Source organism: Budorcas taxicolor, chromosome 18, assembly GCF_023091745.1.
Source record: "Budorcas taxicolor isolate Tak-1 chromosome 18, Takin1.1, whole genome shotgun sequence".
Lineage (NCBI taxonomy): Eukaryota > Metazoa > Chordata > Mammalia > Artiodactyla > Bovidae > Budorcas > Budorcas taxicolor.
In genome coordinates, this window is record NC_068927.1 from 37,947,313 (window position 1) to 37,968,251 (window position 20,939).

At 38.3% G+C, this 20,939-nt stretch overlaps 1 protein-coding gene across 1 annotated transcript in view; it reads left to right on the forward strand.

Moving 5' to 3' along the window:
* SNTB2 (syntrophin beta 2) overlaps window positions 1-20,939 on the forward strand; it is a 66,464-nt gene that overhangs the window by 33,685 nt on the left and 11,840 nt on the right. The window contains exons 2-4 of the mRNA XM_052656058.1: window positions 2,862-3,075; window positions 14,072-14,282; window positions 20,582-20,724. Coding sequence (XP_052512018.1) covers window positions 2,862-3,075; window positions 14,072-14,282; window positions 20,582-20,724 — 568 coding nt within the window. The remainder of the gene's footprint in view (window positions 1-2,861; window positions 3,076-14,071; window positions 14,283-20,581; window positions 20,725-20,939) is intronic.

Below are 20,939 nucleotides of genomic sequence, written 5' to 3' on the forward strand. Positions count from 1 at the left end.
AAAATATCCTTTTTTGCCAGTTTGCATAAATTTATTATAAAAGGCCATAATTTTAAAATCCTAAAATTTTAATTGTTGGGGATGAATTTAGAGCTACCTTATTTCTGGTTTGTTTGGATTTATTCCACTGTAGCTTAGAGGTTTGAAAGGAAATTTGAGTTCTCCTTTGTCATCTCAGTAGTAATTTGAGATCCTCAGAAAGGATTTTTCTCCTACTTCTGTGGACTTGGACAGGCCTTGGAGTGAAATGGAGTAGGAAGATGGGTGCTGTGCTTATTTGCTCAGTCGTGTCCGACTCTCTGTGACCCCATGAGCTGTAGCTTGCCAGGCTCCTCTGTCCATGGGATTCTCCAGGCAAGAATACTGAAGTGGGTTGCCATTTCCTTCTCCAGGGAATCGTCCCAACCCAGGTTACCGAACCCAGGTCTCCTGCATTGCAGGCAGATTGTTTACCCTCTGAGCCACCAGGGAAGCCCAGGAAGATGGGTAATGAAATTAATTGAAAATCTCAGGACAAACACAAGCGATAGTTACTTTGTTTTAAAGCAGAACACTGAAATCACATAAGCCTGTGTACTGCTTCCCAGGTAAATTAGATATCTGTTTATGGTTCTCCAGCTATTGTGGATGGCCAGTTAGATGGGGGTATGGGTGCCATTGTCATCAACTCAAGTAAAACTAATTGTTTCTTTAATAAGGCCATGCAGTAGGCTGTGTGTTTATGTCTGTTTCATTTAAATGTGTATAGTAATAAGCTCATTGATGCTCTGTGATCAAGTGAACATCTGAGTATGTCATAAAAGGGGGCTTTTCTAACACTATAGTATTTAAGAATAGTCATTAAGAATGTCTTTAATTTCTCCCAGTTGGGAGCCCAAAAGTTAGTATACTGCTTTAAATGTTTAAAAAGTAAATCTCTGCCATTAGCAGTGCCTGGAAACTTTAAGAATTTCTGCCCAAGTTGTTGTGATCTTATTCTCTCTTGAAAGCCCGGAGCTAAACTAACGCTTGTGTTCAGGTGCCCGAGTCAGCTGCTCAAGGCATATACTAGGCGCACTCCTGCTCATTTTCTAGGGTGGTTAAGTCTCCTTGGTGACCTGAAGCAGTTAACTCTTACTCTCTCCACCTCGAAAATACACGCGTTATAACTAGACTTAGAAAGCACCCACATAAACACACATAAATCTTTCTAAATGTTGACATTAGTAGTATTGTATCTCCTAGAAGTACGTTTAACTTTAGCAGATCTTGTTCAATAACTTATAAGAAAATAATTTTGCCTCTTCTACTGATGGCTTTTAATTTTTTTTAACTTTTCTAGCTTTTTAATTTAGAGAAGAAGAAAGGCACCTACTGTTTATTGAAGGTTTATTATATGCCTAGAATTTTTTTACCTGCTTGCAACTAACTAACACACATAAGTACAATCTATTAGTAAAATTTCGAAGGCTTGTAAAGCTTGTAATGCTATAAAATATTAATACTAGCTATTATGACATTGATAAGCATTGGTAATGACCGTATCTTTCTAGTTTTCCAGTTCCCTTGATACTACTCTAATGACCTTCCACAGCGTAATTTGAGAGGAGGTAAATGCCTGAAGTAACATCTATTGATGTTTATAGATAAATGGTGACTGATTTATCTATATTCAACTATTTATTGACATTTTAATGCTTTTAAGATTTTAATAATGTTCAGTTTATCTAGTTTTTGAAATAAGAACACCATGCCTCAAATGACAGTAGTCGCCAGTCATAAAGGAGGTAAAAGAAGTGTACATCTTAAAAGTGAACTTAAAAAGGAGAATGTTTTCTTTTGATTAAAAGCCATATCTTAATTTGGGACTACCATTGGTAGAAAAACCCTTTAATACCATTAATAGAAAGCTACCATTAATAGGAAAACAAGTACCATATCTTTGTACTTGTTTTTCAAAGCTATGATGGTTTGTTTTCATAACTGTCTCCCTTACTAGACTGGGCATTCCTGAGGGCAGAATCCATGCCTAAGCTGCTCTTGTATTCTCAGTGGCTAGCCTAATGCCTGATACTTGGAAGGTAGCTACAAATGTTGATTGGGTTGAGTCTAATTGAAGTAGAGATACCTAGCCTGGAGGAGAGAGAGATAATCTTGAACTTCAGATGTTTGAAGGGCCCTCATATAGAAGAGATTAAGTTTGTTCTGTATGGCCTCTGTAGACAGCAAACCAATGAGTGAAAGTTTCAAGTTTCTAAATGCTAAAGTTGTTTAAAGCTAGATGGGGCTGTCTCAGGAAATAATGAGTCTATCTCCAGATTCATTCCTGTTGTCCAACTACTGAGATAATTCAAGTATTTAATTGTTCATTTTTTCCCTTTACTCGTGTATTCAAACATTTACTGAACAGGCACTGGTCTGAATGTTGGACATCAAGATTGAATAAACCATAAACCCTGCCTTTGGGGAACTTGCAGCCAGCAGGGGAACTGAAGTATTATTAACAAAGGATTACAACCCAGGGTGCCTAGAAGTTATTACAGAGGAGTGAGTAATGGCAATACCCTGGAGAGAGTAAACAGGATAGGCTGCTGAGGAGGTGAGTTGACCAGGCAGGCAAAGGGAGAAGGGAGTCCTAAGAAGAAACCATATGCAAAGTCTCAGAATCCGGTTTTTAGGATAGAGTGGTGGCATATCATTTGGATTACCTGTGCTCTTAAAGCACCCTCTAATCCTAAGATTCTGTGTGTGGGCTCTTTAACTTTGTGTTGTTTTTTTTTTTTTTTTTCACTTCATGCCAGATAGTTCCTATATGTATATATTTCAGTTATTTTTCATAGGAAGTAAAAATACTGACCTTCTTCTTTGACTTTTGTTCATAGTTAAATTCATCCGAGAAGTAACGCCATATATCAAGAAGCCATCATTGGTGTCAGATCTGCCCTGGGAAGGTGCCGCTCCCCAGTCACCCAGCTTTAGTGGCAGTGAAGACTCTGGTTCTCCAAAACACCAGAACAGCACCAAGGACAGGAAGGTCATCCCGCTCAAAATGTGCTTTGCTGCTAGAAACTTAAGCATGCCGGACCTGGAGAACAGGTGAGCTGTACCTAAGGAGAACATCCTACTCACAGCTTTGCAAACTTAAATGGATATATTATAATACTGCTTTTGCATATTTTATATAGTATTATGGCTGTTGACTAAATTAGGTAAAGTAAAACATCAATCTGAGATGAAAGACTCATTTCTGGGCTTCCATGTTTAAATTACTTCAGACATATATGTGCACTGCTGTTGTTCAGCCTCTCAGTCTTGTCTGACTCTTTGCGGCCCTCTGGACTGCAGCACGCCAGGCTTCCCAGTCCTTCGCCATCTCCTGGAGTTTGCTTAAACCCGTGTCCATTGAGTCGGTGATGCTATCCAACCATCTCATCCTCTGTCGTCCACTTCTCCTCCTGCCTTCAATCTTTCCCAGCATCAGAGTCTTTTCTAATGAGCTGGCTCTTTGCATCAGGTGGCCAAACAATTTTGGACGAACACACAAGAAACTTAATGATGGTTATCCCTGGGGAGTGAAGTGGGATTAGAAGGTAGAAGGAAAGAAGAGGCCTTTACTTTTCATTTTATACCTTTATGGAGTGTTAATATTACTCCTTCATTGTGATTATGACTTAATAACTGAAAAAAATCGTGTTCAAGAAACTTCTAAAAATATCTCCATAGAAGGAAATTCCTTATACTATGGATAGTGTAAAGAATCAGAGATCTTCATTATAGATCAGGTTGCATCAACTACTAATATCACTCTTGCAAGTTAGCTTCTCTTGACCTCAGTTTCCTCATTTGTAAAATGAGAGCATTGGATTGAATAATTTCTAATGTCTCTCCTAGTTCTATCACCATTTGGTTTCTATGACTTTGTCTTCATTAATGCCATGAAGTGGTACCATTAAACTTAGTGTTAGAATAGACCTTAAGGGAAAAAGAAAGATAACGATAGTTGGGAAGATCCCCTGGAGAAGGAAATGGCAACCCACTCCCAAATTCTTGCCTGGAGAATGCCATGGACAGAGGAGCCTGGTGGGCTATAGTCCATGGGGTCACAAAGAGTCAGACACAACTGAGTGACTAACTTTCGCTTTCACAAGGACAAACTTTTTATAATTTACTTTGACTTTTATGGTCTCCTCTGATCTGATTGCATAGCCAGGTGCCTACTCAGGATGGGATGGTTCACAGAAGACAACCAGAAACTGAATGACCTTGAGCGTTTTATGCCATAGGGACATAGAAGCTCCTGCTCTGTAGTATATTGTGTGTATGCCGGAAACAGCTGAGTTCTGCAATCACACAGGCCTTAGTTTGAGTCCCAACTAGGTCACTTGCTCCAAGGAGGGCTCTGAGCAAGTTCCTGCACCTCTATAAACCTTCATGTTCTCATTGATTAAGAAAAAAGGCTTAACTGTGCAGATTAAATGAGATAATCACATACAGCCCTTTGCATAGAGTCAAACACATATCAGGATCATAAGAAATAGTAGCTTAAAAAGTCTTAACTGCTAACTTTAACTTTGTGTGTGTGCATTGCAAGCAAATTCTTTATGTCTGAGCCACCAGGGAATCCTATATATACACCTCATACAGACACACACATACACGTTTTGTTTGGCCTTGCTTTGTGGCTTGTGGGATCTTAGTACCTGAGTCTACAGAGGTAAAAGCATGGAGTCCTAACCACTGGCTGCTGCTGCTGCTAAGTCGCATTAGTCGCGTCCAACTCTGTGTGACCCTGTAGACGGCAGCCCACCAGGCTCCCCTGTCCCTGGGATTCTCCAGGCAAGAACACTGGAGTGGGTTGCCATTTCCCTCTCCAGTGCATGAAAGTGAAAAGTGAAAGTGAAGTCGCTCAGTCGTGTCCGACTCTTGGTGACCCCATGGACTGCAGCCTACCAGGCTCCTCCATCCATGGGATTTTCCAGGCAAGAGTGCTGGAGTGGGGTGCCATTGCCTTCTCTGCCTAACCTCTGGACCACCAGTGAATTCTCATATATACATATTTTGAAAATTACATTCTGATATGTTTGTATTGTTTTTATTTGCTTTCTTTTAAAAGTTCAAGACATATAAATTACTTTGTGTTACATACAGGCATACAGGTTTATTTGTGAAAGATTATATATATATTGGATCATATATAAATACAAAACAGCTTGATCTTTGAAGAAATGCTGTTTTTTTTTTATACAGTAAGAATCTAATTTGTAAAGTGAATAATCACCTCTTAAATCCAAATTAAGTTTTTTTTCTCAATTGAGTTAGATTTATGTAGAGACTTTGATCATGGACTTAAAAAAAAATTAAATAGTAAGGACTAGAGTAGAGTTATAACGTGACTAAAGAACAAATACCCACTAAATTTGTCAACTGATTGTCAGGCTGAGGAAAGTATTTAGGCTATGTCCCTCCATTATAAATCCTTTCTGGAATGAGAATAGATTGTTGTCTTACTCCATTCAAGCTACTGTTTAAAAAAAAAGAAAAAAAACATAAACTGGGTGGCTTATAAACAACAGAACTTTATTTTTCATGGTTAGGGGAAAGGAGGGAAGTCCAAGATCAAGGCACTGGCAGACTTAGTGTCTGGTGAAGGCCCGCTTCCAGTGGTCATTTCCTTGCCATGTCTGCAATGGCAGAGAAGTCTAGAGAGCTCTCTGGGGTCTCTCTCACAGGAGAGTACTAGTCCCATCTATGAGGGCTCTGCCCTCATGATCTGATTGCCTGCCAGAGGCCCCATTTGCTAATCTTGTCATATTCGGGTTAGAATTTTAACATATGGATTTGAGGCGGAGACACAAACATTTAGTCTATAGCACTTGGAGTGCTGCTGCTATATCTGAGTATTGTAAGAAAAGAAAAAGTATTACACAGTTTCTGTAGGATACTGGAGTTGTGGGAGTGAGGAAAGAAGGAAGGAGGAAGATGAAATGACTTGGCTCTATTGCTGAAAGCTGTGCTAGTTTATCATCCACGAAGACGTCTTTCAGAGCTCAATAATCTTGACCTTTATTGAAACTTGGGGCTGCATTCTCTTTAGCACATATGCTAAAGATATTTGATCAATGGTCAAATTTGAAATAGATTTTTAGAACCAAATGGAGAGGGCAGTTTGGGCTACAAGAGTGTATCAGACACCATGCTCTTTAGTAAGACCATTGATTGGTCTACTTGGCCAGAGTGTACTATATGAGGGAAGTTCTTAGAAGAGTCAGGCTGTTGCAGATTCTCAGGCTTAATTCTGCAAAGTAGTTCATTTCTGATGTTGCTTGAAATACCAAATTTGGGGACCTCCCTGGCAGTCCCGATGTTGACTCCATGCTCCCACTGCAGGGGGCGCAGTTTCAATCTTTGATCGGGGAACTAAGATCCAGTATGCCCCACGGTGCCACCGGAAAAAGAAATACCAAATTTGCAAATGATCTGCTTTTTGTAAAATATAAATCGAAAGAGATTCAAAGTTATTCTTATGTCACTCTTACTTGCATTCCAAGCGTGCTTTCTAGAGAAAAAGAAAAGCAGTAGAATTCCAGGTACCTGGAAAAATTACTTGTGACTTTGTTTATCCCCACAGGAATGTGGATCTTTATCCTATGTGTCTTGGTAAAAAAAAAAAAAAGTTCAGAACCATTGACTCGTTAGACTGAAGTTAGGGTGATGGACTTTGACACTTCAGCCAAGCTATTTGTTTTCCATAAGCCATGGTTTCCTCCTGTAGAAAATGAAAGCTTATGTGAGGATTAAATAAGAGAATGATTATAAAATTGGCATAGAATGCTCTCAGTATATTATTATTATACCTGCTGCTGGTGTCCTTGTAACCTTAAATAAGTCCCTTAATTTCTCTGTCCTCCTATTTTTTTCCTTCCATAAAATGAACATAATAATACATGTTTAACTCATTTTTTTTAGAACTACTTCAAGAATAAATATGATAGTATCTATAAAATCACTTCAAGCTCATTCATCCTTAAATTTATCTCTGCTCTGTCAAAGGGAATGTCATGACAGGTAACACAACTGCAATGTTTAAAGCCATGTAGAGAAACAGTTCATTTAGGAACAATAAAAATAAATTTTATCAGGACATCTGTCACCAAGATATTTATCACATTGTAGCCCTAATTTTTTCCCTAATGTTTTATTGTGAAAATCTTAAAACTTACAGCAAAGTTGAAATAATTTTACAGTCAACACTCATTTCTCCACCACCTAGATTCTACCGTTAACATTTTACTATGTTTGCTTTATCACAAATAGGCCCATTTAGCCATCCATCAGTCCATCTTATATTTTTGATTCGTTTCAAAGTAACTTGCTTACATTACTATGCGTCCCTCTACTCAAACATGCATATAGAGTTCAGTGTTTTTGGTGTAACTTTTTTTCTTTTGAGATAATATCTACATACAATAAAATATACAAACCATAAGTTTTGACAGATGCATTCAATTGTGTGACCCAAGCCTGTCAAGATACAGAGTATTACTCTTACCCTGGGAGGTTTTCTTTTGCCCTCCCCAGTCAATTCCCTCTCCCACCATCCAAGGCTACTCCTGTTCTGACTTGCTGTCATATACTGGTTTCAATTATTCTAAAACTTCATAGAATTATAGTCATGTCATGTGTACTTTTTGTGATAGAATTATTTTACTCAGTGTATGATTTTTTTTAATTTATTTTTTAATTGAAGTAAGATAGCTTTACAGTGTTGTGTTGGTTTCCAGTGTAAGATTCTCGAGATTCATCCTTCCTGTTATGTGTAACAATAGTTCTTTCTCTTTATTGCTAAGTAGTAGCATATTTTATGGATATAACACAGTTTCACAGTTTCTTTATCAATTTTCCTATTGATGGTTACAGTTCTTGTGGGCATACATTTTTAGTTCTTGTGGATAAGTTGTTAGGAGTGAAACTGCTGACTCAAAGGATAGGTGTATATTTACTTTTTTTAAAAAACTGCGAGACTTTTTTCCAAAGTGGTTAACATTAACTGAGTGTGTAGTGGAATCTCTTTGTGGTTCATCCTTTGTGTTTATGTAAAGACTTCTTTGACAGGAGACGAAAGCAGCCTTTATTTCCCCTCTGTTTCACTACATTGATTTAGTTTGACTATCTAGAGCTGGAAAAAAGTGCTGACTATCAGAATGTATAAGTGAGGAGGGGGAAGAAATTTATTTGCTTTTTCTACCTCTCCTCTTTCAAGACCTCACTAGATGCTTCTGATCGTTATAAGCAGTTCATTGTGGAAACTGAAAGCTAAATAAATAATGACAAACTCCAGGGAGAGAACATGAGCCTGTTCCTTAGCAAACAGCATTATGGGCAGTGCAGAGTTTATCGAGAACAAGGTGTTCTTAAAGCTGCTTTTCGGAAATGTAACTCTGTTATTGTTGAAGAGGTTCACAAGGTCTGGGTCATCTTCGCTTTGGCTGTTTTCCATGTAAAAGGTAAATTTTGGCTTTATGACATACAAAACAACATGATTATTAATTGAACATTATTATAAATTGAACTCATACGTTATGACAAAGACTCTTCTGAACAGAATAAGCAGGCTCGACTTAGACAATCTTATGCTTCTGTGGACCTAACCATGATCTGATTCATCTGGTCAGAATGTAATTGCTTTTCTCAGGAAATCCTCAGTGGTTTGACTGGAGGCCAGACCTCTTCACACTGTAGCTGTCTCCTCCTCTCTCCTGTGGGCCCAAACAATGACTGGCAGACTGCCTCCAAACTCTTAGTAGTTTTCATTTGAATTTGTCTTTTAAAACACCAGTCAACATTAGGAAACACTTTGTTCCCTTTATCAGCTCCAGGGGCTGCTTCTTCAAAGGCAGACTTCTGGATCCTAGAATCATTAGTCCTGTTGTGGAGTTTGTGTTCTGAATTCTTCTAATTTAATTTCCTATTTTACAATCACATTTTAAGAAACACTGCAAATTTTCTCTTTTGATGAAAAGTTGGTGATTATGTCCTAAGGAACTGTTTTACTTCCTGTTTTCCCACTTTTTAGCCTAGTGGTCCCATGATCTTCTGCTTAATCAGGTTAAGTTTATTTTATAACTGATATATTTTCCTTTCTTTCACTTATTAATAAGTAGGAACTTTAACATCTGAATTTTCAGAGTGTTAACTATGGCCAAGGACCTGTGTCTGAGGCTTTCCCAGGAACTGTATGAGGTCTGAAGGCTTTTTCAGAAGGTGAACGTTTTGTGTCCAGAGAAGGATGAGCTGATTCCTGCCTTTAGTGTTAAGTAGGTCAGTAGGAGGAGTGAAAGAAATTTTTCGTCATGGTTTTGCGACTGAACTTTTAGCATGTGATTAAGGATGTTAAGCTGGTTACAGTGCCAAAGCGACCAGGTAGAAATGAACAGCCTCTGTAGAAAATGGTCAGCCCCGAAGAGGGTCTAAACTAAGGATATCCCTGGCTCTTGCGTTCAGTTTGGTGGGATGAGGGTGGCGGTCAGGCTCCTGCTGGATTGAGGGTGGGGCAGTCACTAGCTGCTGGGTGTGGGGAATGCTGAACCGGTCAGCTGGCCTCTCTATTGTAGCTGCGTGCTTTACTCCCACTTCCAGAGGTAACCGGCGCCTCCAATTCCTCAGCCTCTTCAGGATTCTGCAACGTGGACTGGCTCAGATTTGACTCTCCCCTACTTTTCTTAGGTTTGCTAAATCATTTAACTGCTCTGTCTGCTTGCCAGCTTCCAAAATTTTGTTGTAGTCGCTCCTCTCATCTTCTCCCTGAGCTTGTAGGATTATGCTTTTTAAAAATTCCCTTTAAATTTGTAAATGACTCCTTAGATAAAATACCGAAAGCACAGTACATTAGAGAAAACTTTACAAGTTGAACTTTATTAACAATGAAAGCTTCTCCTGTGTAACAGACACTGTGTACTAGGGTCCCCAGAGAAACAAACAATAGAATGGATAGATAGGTTTATTTACTCATTATAGGAATTAACTCATGCAGTTGTGAAGACAAAGTCCCATGGTCTGCAAGCTGGAGAAATAGAAAAGCCAGTCTTAAAATTCACCCCAAGTTCAAAGGCCCAAGAACCAGGAGCACCAGTGTTTGAGGGCTGGAGAAGATGAATGTCTCAACTTCAGACAAGAGCGAATTTGCCTCTCCTCTGCGTTTTTATTCTGTTTATGCCCTCGGTGAACTGGATGATGCCCAGCCGCACTGGCGAGGATCATCTCCTTTACTCATTCTACTGATGATGCTAATCTGTTGCAGAAACACCCTCACAGACACACCTGGAAATAATGTTTTACCAGCTACCTGGACATACCTTAGCACAGTCAAGTTGACACATAAAATTAACCATCACACACTGTTAAGAGAACAAAGAGATAAGCTGAGGACTAGGAGAAAAATCTTTGTAAAATACACATGAAATAAAGGACTAACATCTGAAATATACAAGGAATTCTAAAACTCAGTAATAAGAAAACAACCCAGTTTTAAAATGGGCAACAGACACTTCACCAAAGAAGAAATAGAGATGACAAATTGGCAAATGAAAGGTATTAAAATCATATTCCATTAAGGAATTGTGAATTAAAACAATAAAATGTCACTGTACACGTACTAGAATGGCCAGAATCCAGCGAACAGTACCACATGCTGGTAAAGATGTACAATACCAGGAAGGCTTATTCATCAGTGAGGGGAATGCAGAATGATACAGCTACTTTGGAAGACAGTTTAGCAGTTTCTTGCAAAGCTAAACATAGTAGTCTTACCATGTGACCCCACAATTGTGCTCCTTAGTATCTACCCAAAGGAGTCAAAACCTTAGGTCCACACAGAAACCTACACATGAATGCTTTCATCATAATTGCCAAAATTTGAAAACAACCAAAAGGGCCTTCCATAGGTGAATGGATAAACAAACTATGGTTCCCCCAGACAGTGGAATATTATTCAGCCATAAAAAGAAATAAGCTCTTAAGCCACAAAAGACATGGAGGAACCTTAAATGCATATTGCTAAGTGAGAAAGTTACATACTGCAGGATTCCTAGATCAACAGCTGCCAGGAGTTCAGGGTCAGGGAGTGGGGGTAATCTGCTGTTTTAAATCATCCCGTAACAAGTGTATAATTGTTTTTTTTAGAGAATATAATCATTTTTTTAGCCAAGAAATATCAATATTTATGTTAAGGACCATGACAGCAACAACTGATATAGTGAAAAATAATATTAGAAAGAAAAAAACATTATAAAATAGTATAGAAAACTAAATAAAGGTCAATGTGAATATTAAGCTATTTGTCAGAAATCTCTTTCCTTCTCTCTACTTTTTCTGGACTTTTTGGATGGAGGAGTTCCTCCTGCTTAGGAGTGTGTGTCCTGCTGGTGACTCAGCAGGTAGTCTCATCCTTTTTGGGTCCAATTAAATCTCCCTAGGCCATTTCTCTATTGTAATCCATCTTACATCCCACCATGAAATTATTTTTTAGCTTATTATTTTTAATTGTGATAAAATACACATAACATAAGATTTACCATCATAACTATTTTTCTGGAGGAGAAAAGGGCAATTCATTCCTGTGTTCTTGCCTGGGAAATCCCATGGACACAGGAGCCTGGTGGGCTATAGTCTATGGGGTTGCAAAGATTCAGACATGGCTGAGCAACTGAGCACACACACGCACACTCACTGACAACATAAAATTTGCCATCTTAACTATTTTGAAATGTATAGTTCAATTAATTGAACTATAATTATAGTTTATTTATAAAGGTATTAATTATATTCATATTACTCTAATATCAATCTTCAAAACTTTTTCCTCTTGCACAACAAAAATCGTACCCATTCAACAGCTCTCCGTTTCCCTCTCCTCCCATCCCCTAGCCACTACCATCCTAGTTTTTGTTTCTGTGACTTTGACTACTCTAGGTACCTCATATAAGTGGACTCATATAATATTTGCCCTTTTGTGATAGGTTTGTTTCATTTAGAATAATCTTCTCAAGGTTCATGCATATTGTAGCATGTGTCAGAGTTTCTTTCCTTTTTAAAGCTGAATATTATGTGTGTGTGTGTGTATCCCGTTTTGTTTATTCATCCCATTGATGGACATGTGGGTTGTTCCCACCTTTTGGTTATTGTGAATGATGCTCCTCTGAACCTAGGTATACAGACATCTCATAAAGTTAATTTTTTAATTCATTGTCTTGATCATATTGTCCCCTTGTTCAGAATCCTCAGTGATTCCACGTTGCTTACCAATTAATATCCAGACTTAACCTGCTATTCAAAACCCCCAAAGTTTTAATCTCAAGCTACTTCTTGCTGTATTTAGCTATAGGATAGGAAATCAAATAAACTCATCAGAAGAATAACTAAAACAGAAGCAAAATAGCTTGTGACTTGCTATCTAAAGATGCTTCAGGTATGGGCTTTGTGAAGTGTTTCGACTGGTCACAGATCTTATTTTATGTTTTGACTATTTTCTAGAACTCTCTGGCCTCTTTGGCTATTGCTGTAAAACTGTGAAGGCATGTGAAACATGGATAGACTGGTGGGTAGCCCTTCAGGTAGCTAGGAGGGTAAGTCTAGTGGGAGGGCATGTCAGCGGATAAGTAGGTAGGTAGCATGGATAGATGTGTTTATAAGCTGTATACCAGTTTGGTAAGTGTGCCCCAGTGGTAAAGAGGCCCCCATTGTAGTCATGCTTTGCTGCATCTCAGGAGTGCCTTTTTGAGCCAAGAATTTTGTGGTAGTCATCACAGTTCTTTATAGAAGTAGTTTTTGTAACTTGCATATTAGTTAAATATAAACTTTCTGCCTTCCCCATTAGATGATAGGTCCAGTGAGAGGAGAGACTAGTTTTTCTCTCTTTTTTTCACTATTATATCTCTAAGACAGTGTCAAGCATAGAATCTAGAAAACAGTAAGTTTTCATTAAATGTTTATTTAAGAAAGGATGGACTGACCAGAGCTCAAATGAGAATGAATATTTACCACATTAAGTATGGCAAGTTAAAATGGAATTATAAAGGAATCTCTAAATATGACCAGAGAGAGGGATGCACGCTTCAAGGCAGACATGCTGGTGTTCCTGTAAACCAGTCATGTTTGTCAGGTAGTGTGGGATCTCATGACAGGGCTTCAAGGAAGCGAAAACTGTCTTCAGAAAGATGAAAGAATGAAAAGTTCTCTCCTTGGTCAGTGGCAGTTTGTCAGTTTTTAGCCTACCATGAAAAACACTCCTAAGAGCTTTTAATTTTTTCCCTTTTAAAAGATATATATGTTCACTGTTAGAGCACAGCAGTGAACATACGTTAGTCATTTATTGATTGATTTTTAAAATTCATCTTGGCAAAAGCTTTGATCAAAATACAAGATAGTACCCAGCAAATTGCTTTATAAGGAACTGGTTGCATGTACCTTTAAAAAGATTTAAATAAGTCCTAATGGTTACTTTTGAAGTAGAGATTGTTCTTAGTTGAGCATTAGTAAATAATAGTCATAGAGTTGAAGATTTCTCAACTATTTTTCCTCCACTACTTGGAGGATGAGTTAATCATATGACATTACCCAGACCCTAAAAAACAATTCTAAATTTTCATAGAGAGTCGTATTCTTCAGCTATTTTATTTCACACAGTGGAAATTTCAGTTCAATTTTTGGCAATAAGTTTTACTTACCTAGCAATACTATATACCAGAATTTTCTAAGTATTTAAAAAAAAATCTTTAATTACAATGTGCCTATGCGATTCAACAAGCAGGCTCTCCATTTCTTTGACTTGGAAATGAAGGCGGAGTGAAGTGCTCTGCACTAGGCTCTCTCATTCCAGGTCATTTCATGAATACTGAGACGGCAGCCCAGCAGTTAGTCTTTCTGGTGATGATCTTTCCACATGTGGATTTCTCTGGGGTTGGGCTCTAAGGAATTAAGAAAAAGCATTTATATTCTGGAATGCAAAATTAAAGTTGATTTTCAGTTATATATGTTAACCATGGCAGTTTTGATGGCTTCTGATCTAGCTCATTTTCTTTTTTCTTTTTCCACACAGATTGATAGAGCTCCATTCTCCTGATAGCAGGAACACTTTGATCCTCCGTTGCAAGGATACAGCCACAGCACACTCCTGGTTCGTAGCTATCCACACCAACATAATGGCTCTCCTCCCACAGGTGTTGGCTGAACTCAATGCCATGCTTGGTGCAACCAGTACAGCGGGAGGCAGCAAGGAGGTTAAGCACATTGCCTGGCTGGCAGAACAGGTAGGCTGGGAGGCAGGGCAAGGTCTCACCGGGTCACCGTTCAGAGCCAGGATGGTTCCCCCATTCCGTATGTCTGGAATATTTATCACACAGTCAGGTCTCCAGTGCCTAACTTGCAGATCTTTTGTTTCTCCTCCCCTAGTTTTTAGCTATTTATTGCTAATTATCACTTCCACCAGCTGAATGGACTGTCATGATAGTCATCATCATAACATAACTATGAAGAGATTCTTATCATTTCTTATCATCCTTAATGACTGGAGATAATTTTCATGATTTTAGAATGGAATCAGCAACTTATTTTGCAAAGGGCTATTAGTGCCACGACTTCTTAACTCAGCCATGATAGCAGCAAAACAGTCATAGACAACATGAATGTGAATAGATGTGGCTGTGCTTTAATAAAACTTTATTTACAAAAACAGAAAGTGGGCTGTGTTTGGCCCAGAGGTCATAGTTTCCCAATTCTCACTCTAGTCTATTGACAGAGTTTCAGAGACAACAGGCTTACTACCCTGATCTGGGAAAAGTTTAAAATATACAAAATATTTTACAAGCTATTAAACACATGTACAGCTGTCTTCTACAACTGACAAATGGAAAGAAACTAGAAAACTTAAATAGAGGTTGGGTGAAAGGAAAGGAAGAACATAACCCTGGTTAGTTTGGATCCAAAGTTTGACAAAAGGAAGACTAAAAGTTCTACACGATGTTACCACACATCCTTTTTCTTTCGGGGCCTTCACCGTCAGCTGGGCCAGAGGGAGCTGAAAACAAACAGGGTTAGGGAGTCAGAGATGAGTGTTCAAGTGCTAACTCTGTTTTTCATTGGTTTTCTTTTTAAAAGTTCCTTCATATCTTTGCACCCTAGTTCCTTCGTGTGTGCCAGGGGGGCAGGGATTGCATCAGTATCAGCCCAGAAAGGTTTTGTTCTTTTGTGTTGTTGTTTTGTTTTGTTTTAAATACAGTTTCAGGGTCTGGCTCCCCGTGGTCCCCCTCAGGAGTCCCCATTTGGTAGACTGATGGGGGTGCCTGGCAATCTCATCTGCTGCCCCAGGTGATAGTGTGGTGAATCAGGTTTGGACTCCATTGATCTATTTATTTTCAGCCATGAAATTTTATGAACACTTCAAATAATGATTCTGATAAATTAGAACACAGAATTAGTACTGTGATGATTTCTAGGAGGCATGACTAGAATAAGCAGAAGAAACTAATGAAAATCGTGGTATAAGTACTTTTGACTGTGAAAGTTTTAGTATTTTATCATGGTTTCTATGTTTTTATATGCTGGTTGAAAAACTCAATGGAGTGGTAGTTGTTCTGTGCTTTTGGCAATGTTAGAAATCTTCATGATTTAAAAAAATACATTCGTAAGGTTCTAAGATTGAAATGAGAAGTTAATAGGTGAAGTCTTACCCTCCTTCTGGTTCCCCATCCACCTAATTCCCACCCCTCAGCCCCCAGAAAGGTAATCACTTTGATTCCTTTATAATGACTCTTGAGAGTTTCTTATGCAGATAAAAGCAAATATGGAATATGTTCTTTTTCTCTTTTATAAAAGAAGAAAGCATATTATGCACACTACTTTATATCAATACTTTGCTGTTTTTTTTTTCTTGAAACAGTATATCCTGGAGATCTTTTTATATCAAACATATGGAGCGTTCTTTTTTACAACTGTATAGTTTTTCATTGTGTGGCTGTAGTTAAAGAAGCATTTCCTCCAGTGTTGTTGTCATTTGTGCCCTTACACAGAATGAATAACCTTGCTATAATGAATAACCTTGTAGTTTGTCCTTTCACACGTGTGCTGTCCAAACTCTTTGGTTCCAGAGTCCAGATAGAGCAGATAACAAGAGAACACACATTATCTGAATGTATTTGGTTCTTAAGTTTCTGGTAGTAAGTTGTAAAGCTTTGGTTAGAAAAGGATTTATCCAGAATTTGAGCATTATTTCCTGAGCTTTGATCATTAGAGTTCGTAGAACTGAATATTTGTGTATCTGTAGGATACATCTCAGAAGTGCTGTTTCAAAGGGTTTATTAATAACCTATCTCTATAAGGCAAATGACCCCCAAGACTTAGTGTCTTTGGAATAACACTTATGTCCCACAGTTTCAAAGGATTGTGAATCTGGTAGCCATTTAGCTGGGTGGTCCTGGCCCAGGACCCTTCAGGAAGTTGCCGTCAAGCTGTTAGCCAGGGCGGCAGTCATCTGAGGGCTTGATGGGTTGGCGGGTGCACCTCCAACATGATTCATCTATATCGCTGTTGGCAGGAAGTCTCAGTTTTTTGCTGCTTGTAGGCAGAAGTCTTCAGCTCCTTGCCATGCAGGCCTTTCCACAAAATTGCCTGGAGTGTCCTCAGGATACAGCTATGGGTTTCCCTCAGAGCAAGTGATCTGAGAGAGAGAACAAGATGGATACTACAATACCTATGTGGCTATGACCTAGGCTCTTCTTCTCTCTTCTTTTCATTAGAAGTGAGTTATTACTAAGTCCAGTCTACACCCCAGGGCTCCAGCTTTTAAAGGGAAGAATGGTAAAGAATGTGTGGACATCTTTTTAAACTACCACAAAAGATACAGGCATTTGTATCAGTGGGCTTCCCTGGCGGCTCAGATGGTAACAAATCTGCCTGCAGTGCAGGAGACCCAGGTTCAATCCAGGGGTCGGGAAGATCCCCTGGAGAAGGAAATGGCAACCCACTCCAGTATTCTTGCCTGGAGAATTCCATGGACAGAGGAGCCTGGCAGGCGGCAGTCCATGGGTGTTGCCAAGAATCGGACAGGACCAAGCGACTAACACATGCAACCACAAACACTGGGACTAACACTTTGTATCAATAATTTTGATACATATTGTCAAATTGCCTTCCATTAAGATTGAACTAAATTCCCACCAGCAATATATGAGAGTTGCCAGACCTTTAAAGTGGAGTTTATTTGGTTTATGCTACATACAGACCAGAAGAAAGGAGAAATTTCTCTCAAATCTTTCACCCCAGAGAACTTAGCCTAATGCTTTATATATAGTAGATATTCAGTAATTTTTTCCTTTGTCTACATATATACATGCAAAAAGCAAGTAGACAAGTCATTAATTATAAAACACTATCCAGGAACACAAGCTCAGGGTTGGGAAATAATACTAAGTTGAATAGTTTCGAGTTCTTTAAAAAATAGTACTACAGAACTAATCCAAAGTGCTGTTTTTAAACTGTTCATGATTTTTACTTTTTCTGTGTAGTTGTTTCGGCCGCCCAAATCAAATACACTTAGAATAAGGTGTTCAAGCAAGATTGGATATCATTTCTCAGAGGAATTTTATAATGAACTTACATATTTGATAAAAGTTGAACTAGGTAAATGCCAAAGCCTTCTTTAATTGTGATATTATTTATTTCTATGAGTGTGAAAATGGCCAATCTATTTTCAGATCATGTAATCTTTTTAAAATAGGTAAGCATTTCTTTTAGCAATAGATATATTTCCTGAAAAGCATATACATAAATGAAACTGTTTCAGTTGTACCTAGAAAAGATAGGCATTTGGGTCAGATAACTTAAGGAAGGATTATTTATTTAACTTTAAATGATCTTTCTTTATCTGTTTGTTATTTTACATTATCATAAATTGAGTTTGCCTAAAATAGGGAAAACCTAGGCTATAGATGTTTGGTAACAAATAATTTCTGTGCAAGGGACTTACCTCTTTATTGATGCTGATTTTTATGTGACTGATAACTATAACTTTTATATTCTTATGTTCTAACTATACCTCTTTTATATTAAGAACTGTATATTCTTAAGAGGGAATTTTCTTTAAGTCTACCAAGTGTGGAGACATACGTTATCTACAAAATAAGTATTTTAAGCACTTAAGTATTGATGGAAAAGCCAAGATAGCCAAAGAAAGATTCATTTTCACAGTTTCTACTTTGTCCCTCATGATTCTCAGAATGTGTCAAGATTCAAGTTAGAAACATACAGTAAATCAGGATTAATGGCACAGTTTATGTTTTGCTCTGTGTTTTCTATCATAATACTAAGATGCGTAAAGAACAGAAGTATATCACCTCTTAAAAAGATTTGTACGATGAAGAGATTTAGGGAATGAATAATAACTATGATTAATTTTTTCATCTTTAGTGCTATTCAACTCTATTTGTTAAAAAGCAAAATTTGGAGAGGACTATTGTTTGGCCAGGTGTACACACGTGTGGGTGTTGAAACACAAACAAAGCAGAAGCCTAACATTAGTATCCTTTTTTTCTCTGGCCAAAAACTCGATAGCAGGGGAAAAAACCACCTCAGCAGTTGAGCCCCAAGGCTGCTTGTACTGATACCACAACCGAAAGCACATGCTATATATAGCCAGCGGCATTCTGATTCCAGTGAAGGCAAACAGTACCCTTATAAGTTAAGGCAGATAGGCAAACAGAATGACTGAAACTGAGGTTTCATTTTTCTCCAGTGATTAAGTAGAAGAGGGAAAAGATATCCTCCAAAAGCGAAGGACTCGAAAGAGCTAAAGAATAAACACTTTTTAAAAATTGTTTATTGAAAACAAAAGTTCTGTCTTTAAATTCGATATTGTTTCTATTGACATTAGCAGTTTTCCTTTCTCTTCTTTGGGAAGAAATGCATTTAATTTAGATTTTCTAAATGCATATACTGTGACCTGGCATTCACAATCTGTCTTATAACTTAGCAAAAAAAAGTTAATTTAAAAAATCAAGTTATCATTTTATTCCTCTGGGAAGATAGATTTTTATATTATTTTCCCTATGAAATATTGTCCATAACAATCTCAGAGACGAAGACTTAGTAGTGCATATAAATTAGAAATCCCTTTTGAGTATCTGTAACCCCAAAACTGAAGAATCCAAGAGAACCTCTTTCCAGCTGATACTTTCCCTCCAGACATCACAGTCTTAGTCTTTCCCCCTAGACATATAAAATCTTAGAAAGACATCGCAATCTTTACCCCTAGACATATAAAGTCTTAGAAAACTCAGGTTCACCAGTAAGGAAATAGTTAATTATTTCTCCCGTAGTTTGCTAGAATTCTCAGGGTTGGGTCATGTATTTTGGGCTTTCAGCACATGGTTGAACATGGGCAGCTTCACTGGCTGGAATTCATTTCCTGCTCATGGAATCCAATCATAGCTCTAGCAAGAACAGAGACCCAGTGTAGATGTTACAGCACAGAAATGGACCACTCAGGCCACTTTTCAGATCATAGATGTATTCTTAAAATGCTCTGACATGTTTACATTACCTTCAGAAGTCATTAAGGAAGAGAAGATAAAAGGTGGATCTGAACACAAGTGAGGGAAAAGTGATTCATCAATTTAAATTTATCTGGAAGCTGCCAGTGATAGCAAGCTGAAAAGTTGAGGGTTGAAATACTGTTGTTACGCACTCCCTGCTCAAAGGTCTCATCTTAGGAAGGCAAACATTTTGATGATACCAGGGCTTTGCTTGAACGTGGTCTTTTGCTTTTTGGCCTTGGATCCTTGACAATATATATAAATAGTGGTTGTTTTCCTACGTTTTTAAACTATCACAGAGATAACTGAGCTTTATGCAATTAAATGCAATGGTACATTTGAAACTGAAGCATAAACTTCCTGAACTGTAATGGGCAGCTCATTGACAGTAGTTTATATCAGCGTTTTCCAAAATAGAACATAGTTGGTCATTTTGCCATTTTAAAAAGATAAAATAGAAATTATCAGAGTGCATTGTACAAAGGATAGGAATTATGGTTGTTCAGGAAATTTTTAAATTCAGTATTTATATATATGTGTTGAGTTGCAATGTAAAATGTATTTCTTATTGTAACTCTTGATCAAAAATATTTGAAAAACACTGATGTTTAGATTATACAGACTTACTTGGTAACAGTTTCTATCCTGCACTTAGAAGATGTTACTCCCACATCAGGTATACTAAAACCATTATCATTTTGAACTGAGTGCTGTGTATTTAATTAGAATTTGTGATAATTAGTTATTGTGGAGTAGGGGAAAGAAACTGTGTCATATCATTAGGAAATGTGTGTAATTCACTCAGGGAACACTTTCTCCAGCTACACACAATCTACTTCACACCTCCCAGTGGAGAGGCCCTGCCAGTGGGAAGGAATCTGTGGGGCGTTTCCTTTGTCTCACATGGGTTAGGATGGGGAGGCAGAATGGAGACCCACTGTCTTAGGTGGTCACTGAAGGAACTTTCACAGTTACACATCATTATAGTTAGCTCTACTTTCTGGATCTCACCTCTGTAACAGGCAAAGCTAGATGGTGGAAGGCAGCAGTGGAGACCTGTCCTCATGGCCGTGACTGAGAAGGACCTGCTGCTTTATGACTGTATGCCATGGACCAGGGATGCCTGGGCATCACCATGTCATAGCTACCCTCTTGTTGCCACAAGGTAAGACTAAAGACAACAAAATATCTGTCCTACTCTGAATCTGCTGCTGCTGCTGCTGCTAAGTCGCTTCAGTCGTGTCCGACTCTGTGCGACCCCATAGACGGCCTCCTGCCAGGCTCCTCTGTCCCTGGGATTCTCCAGGCAAGAACACTGGAGTGGGTTGCCATTTCCTTCTCCAATGCATGAAAGTGAAAAGTGAAAGGGAAGTCGCTCAG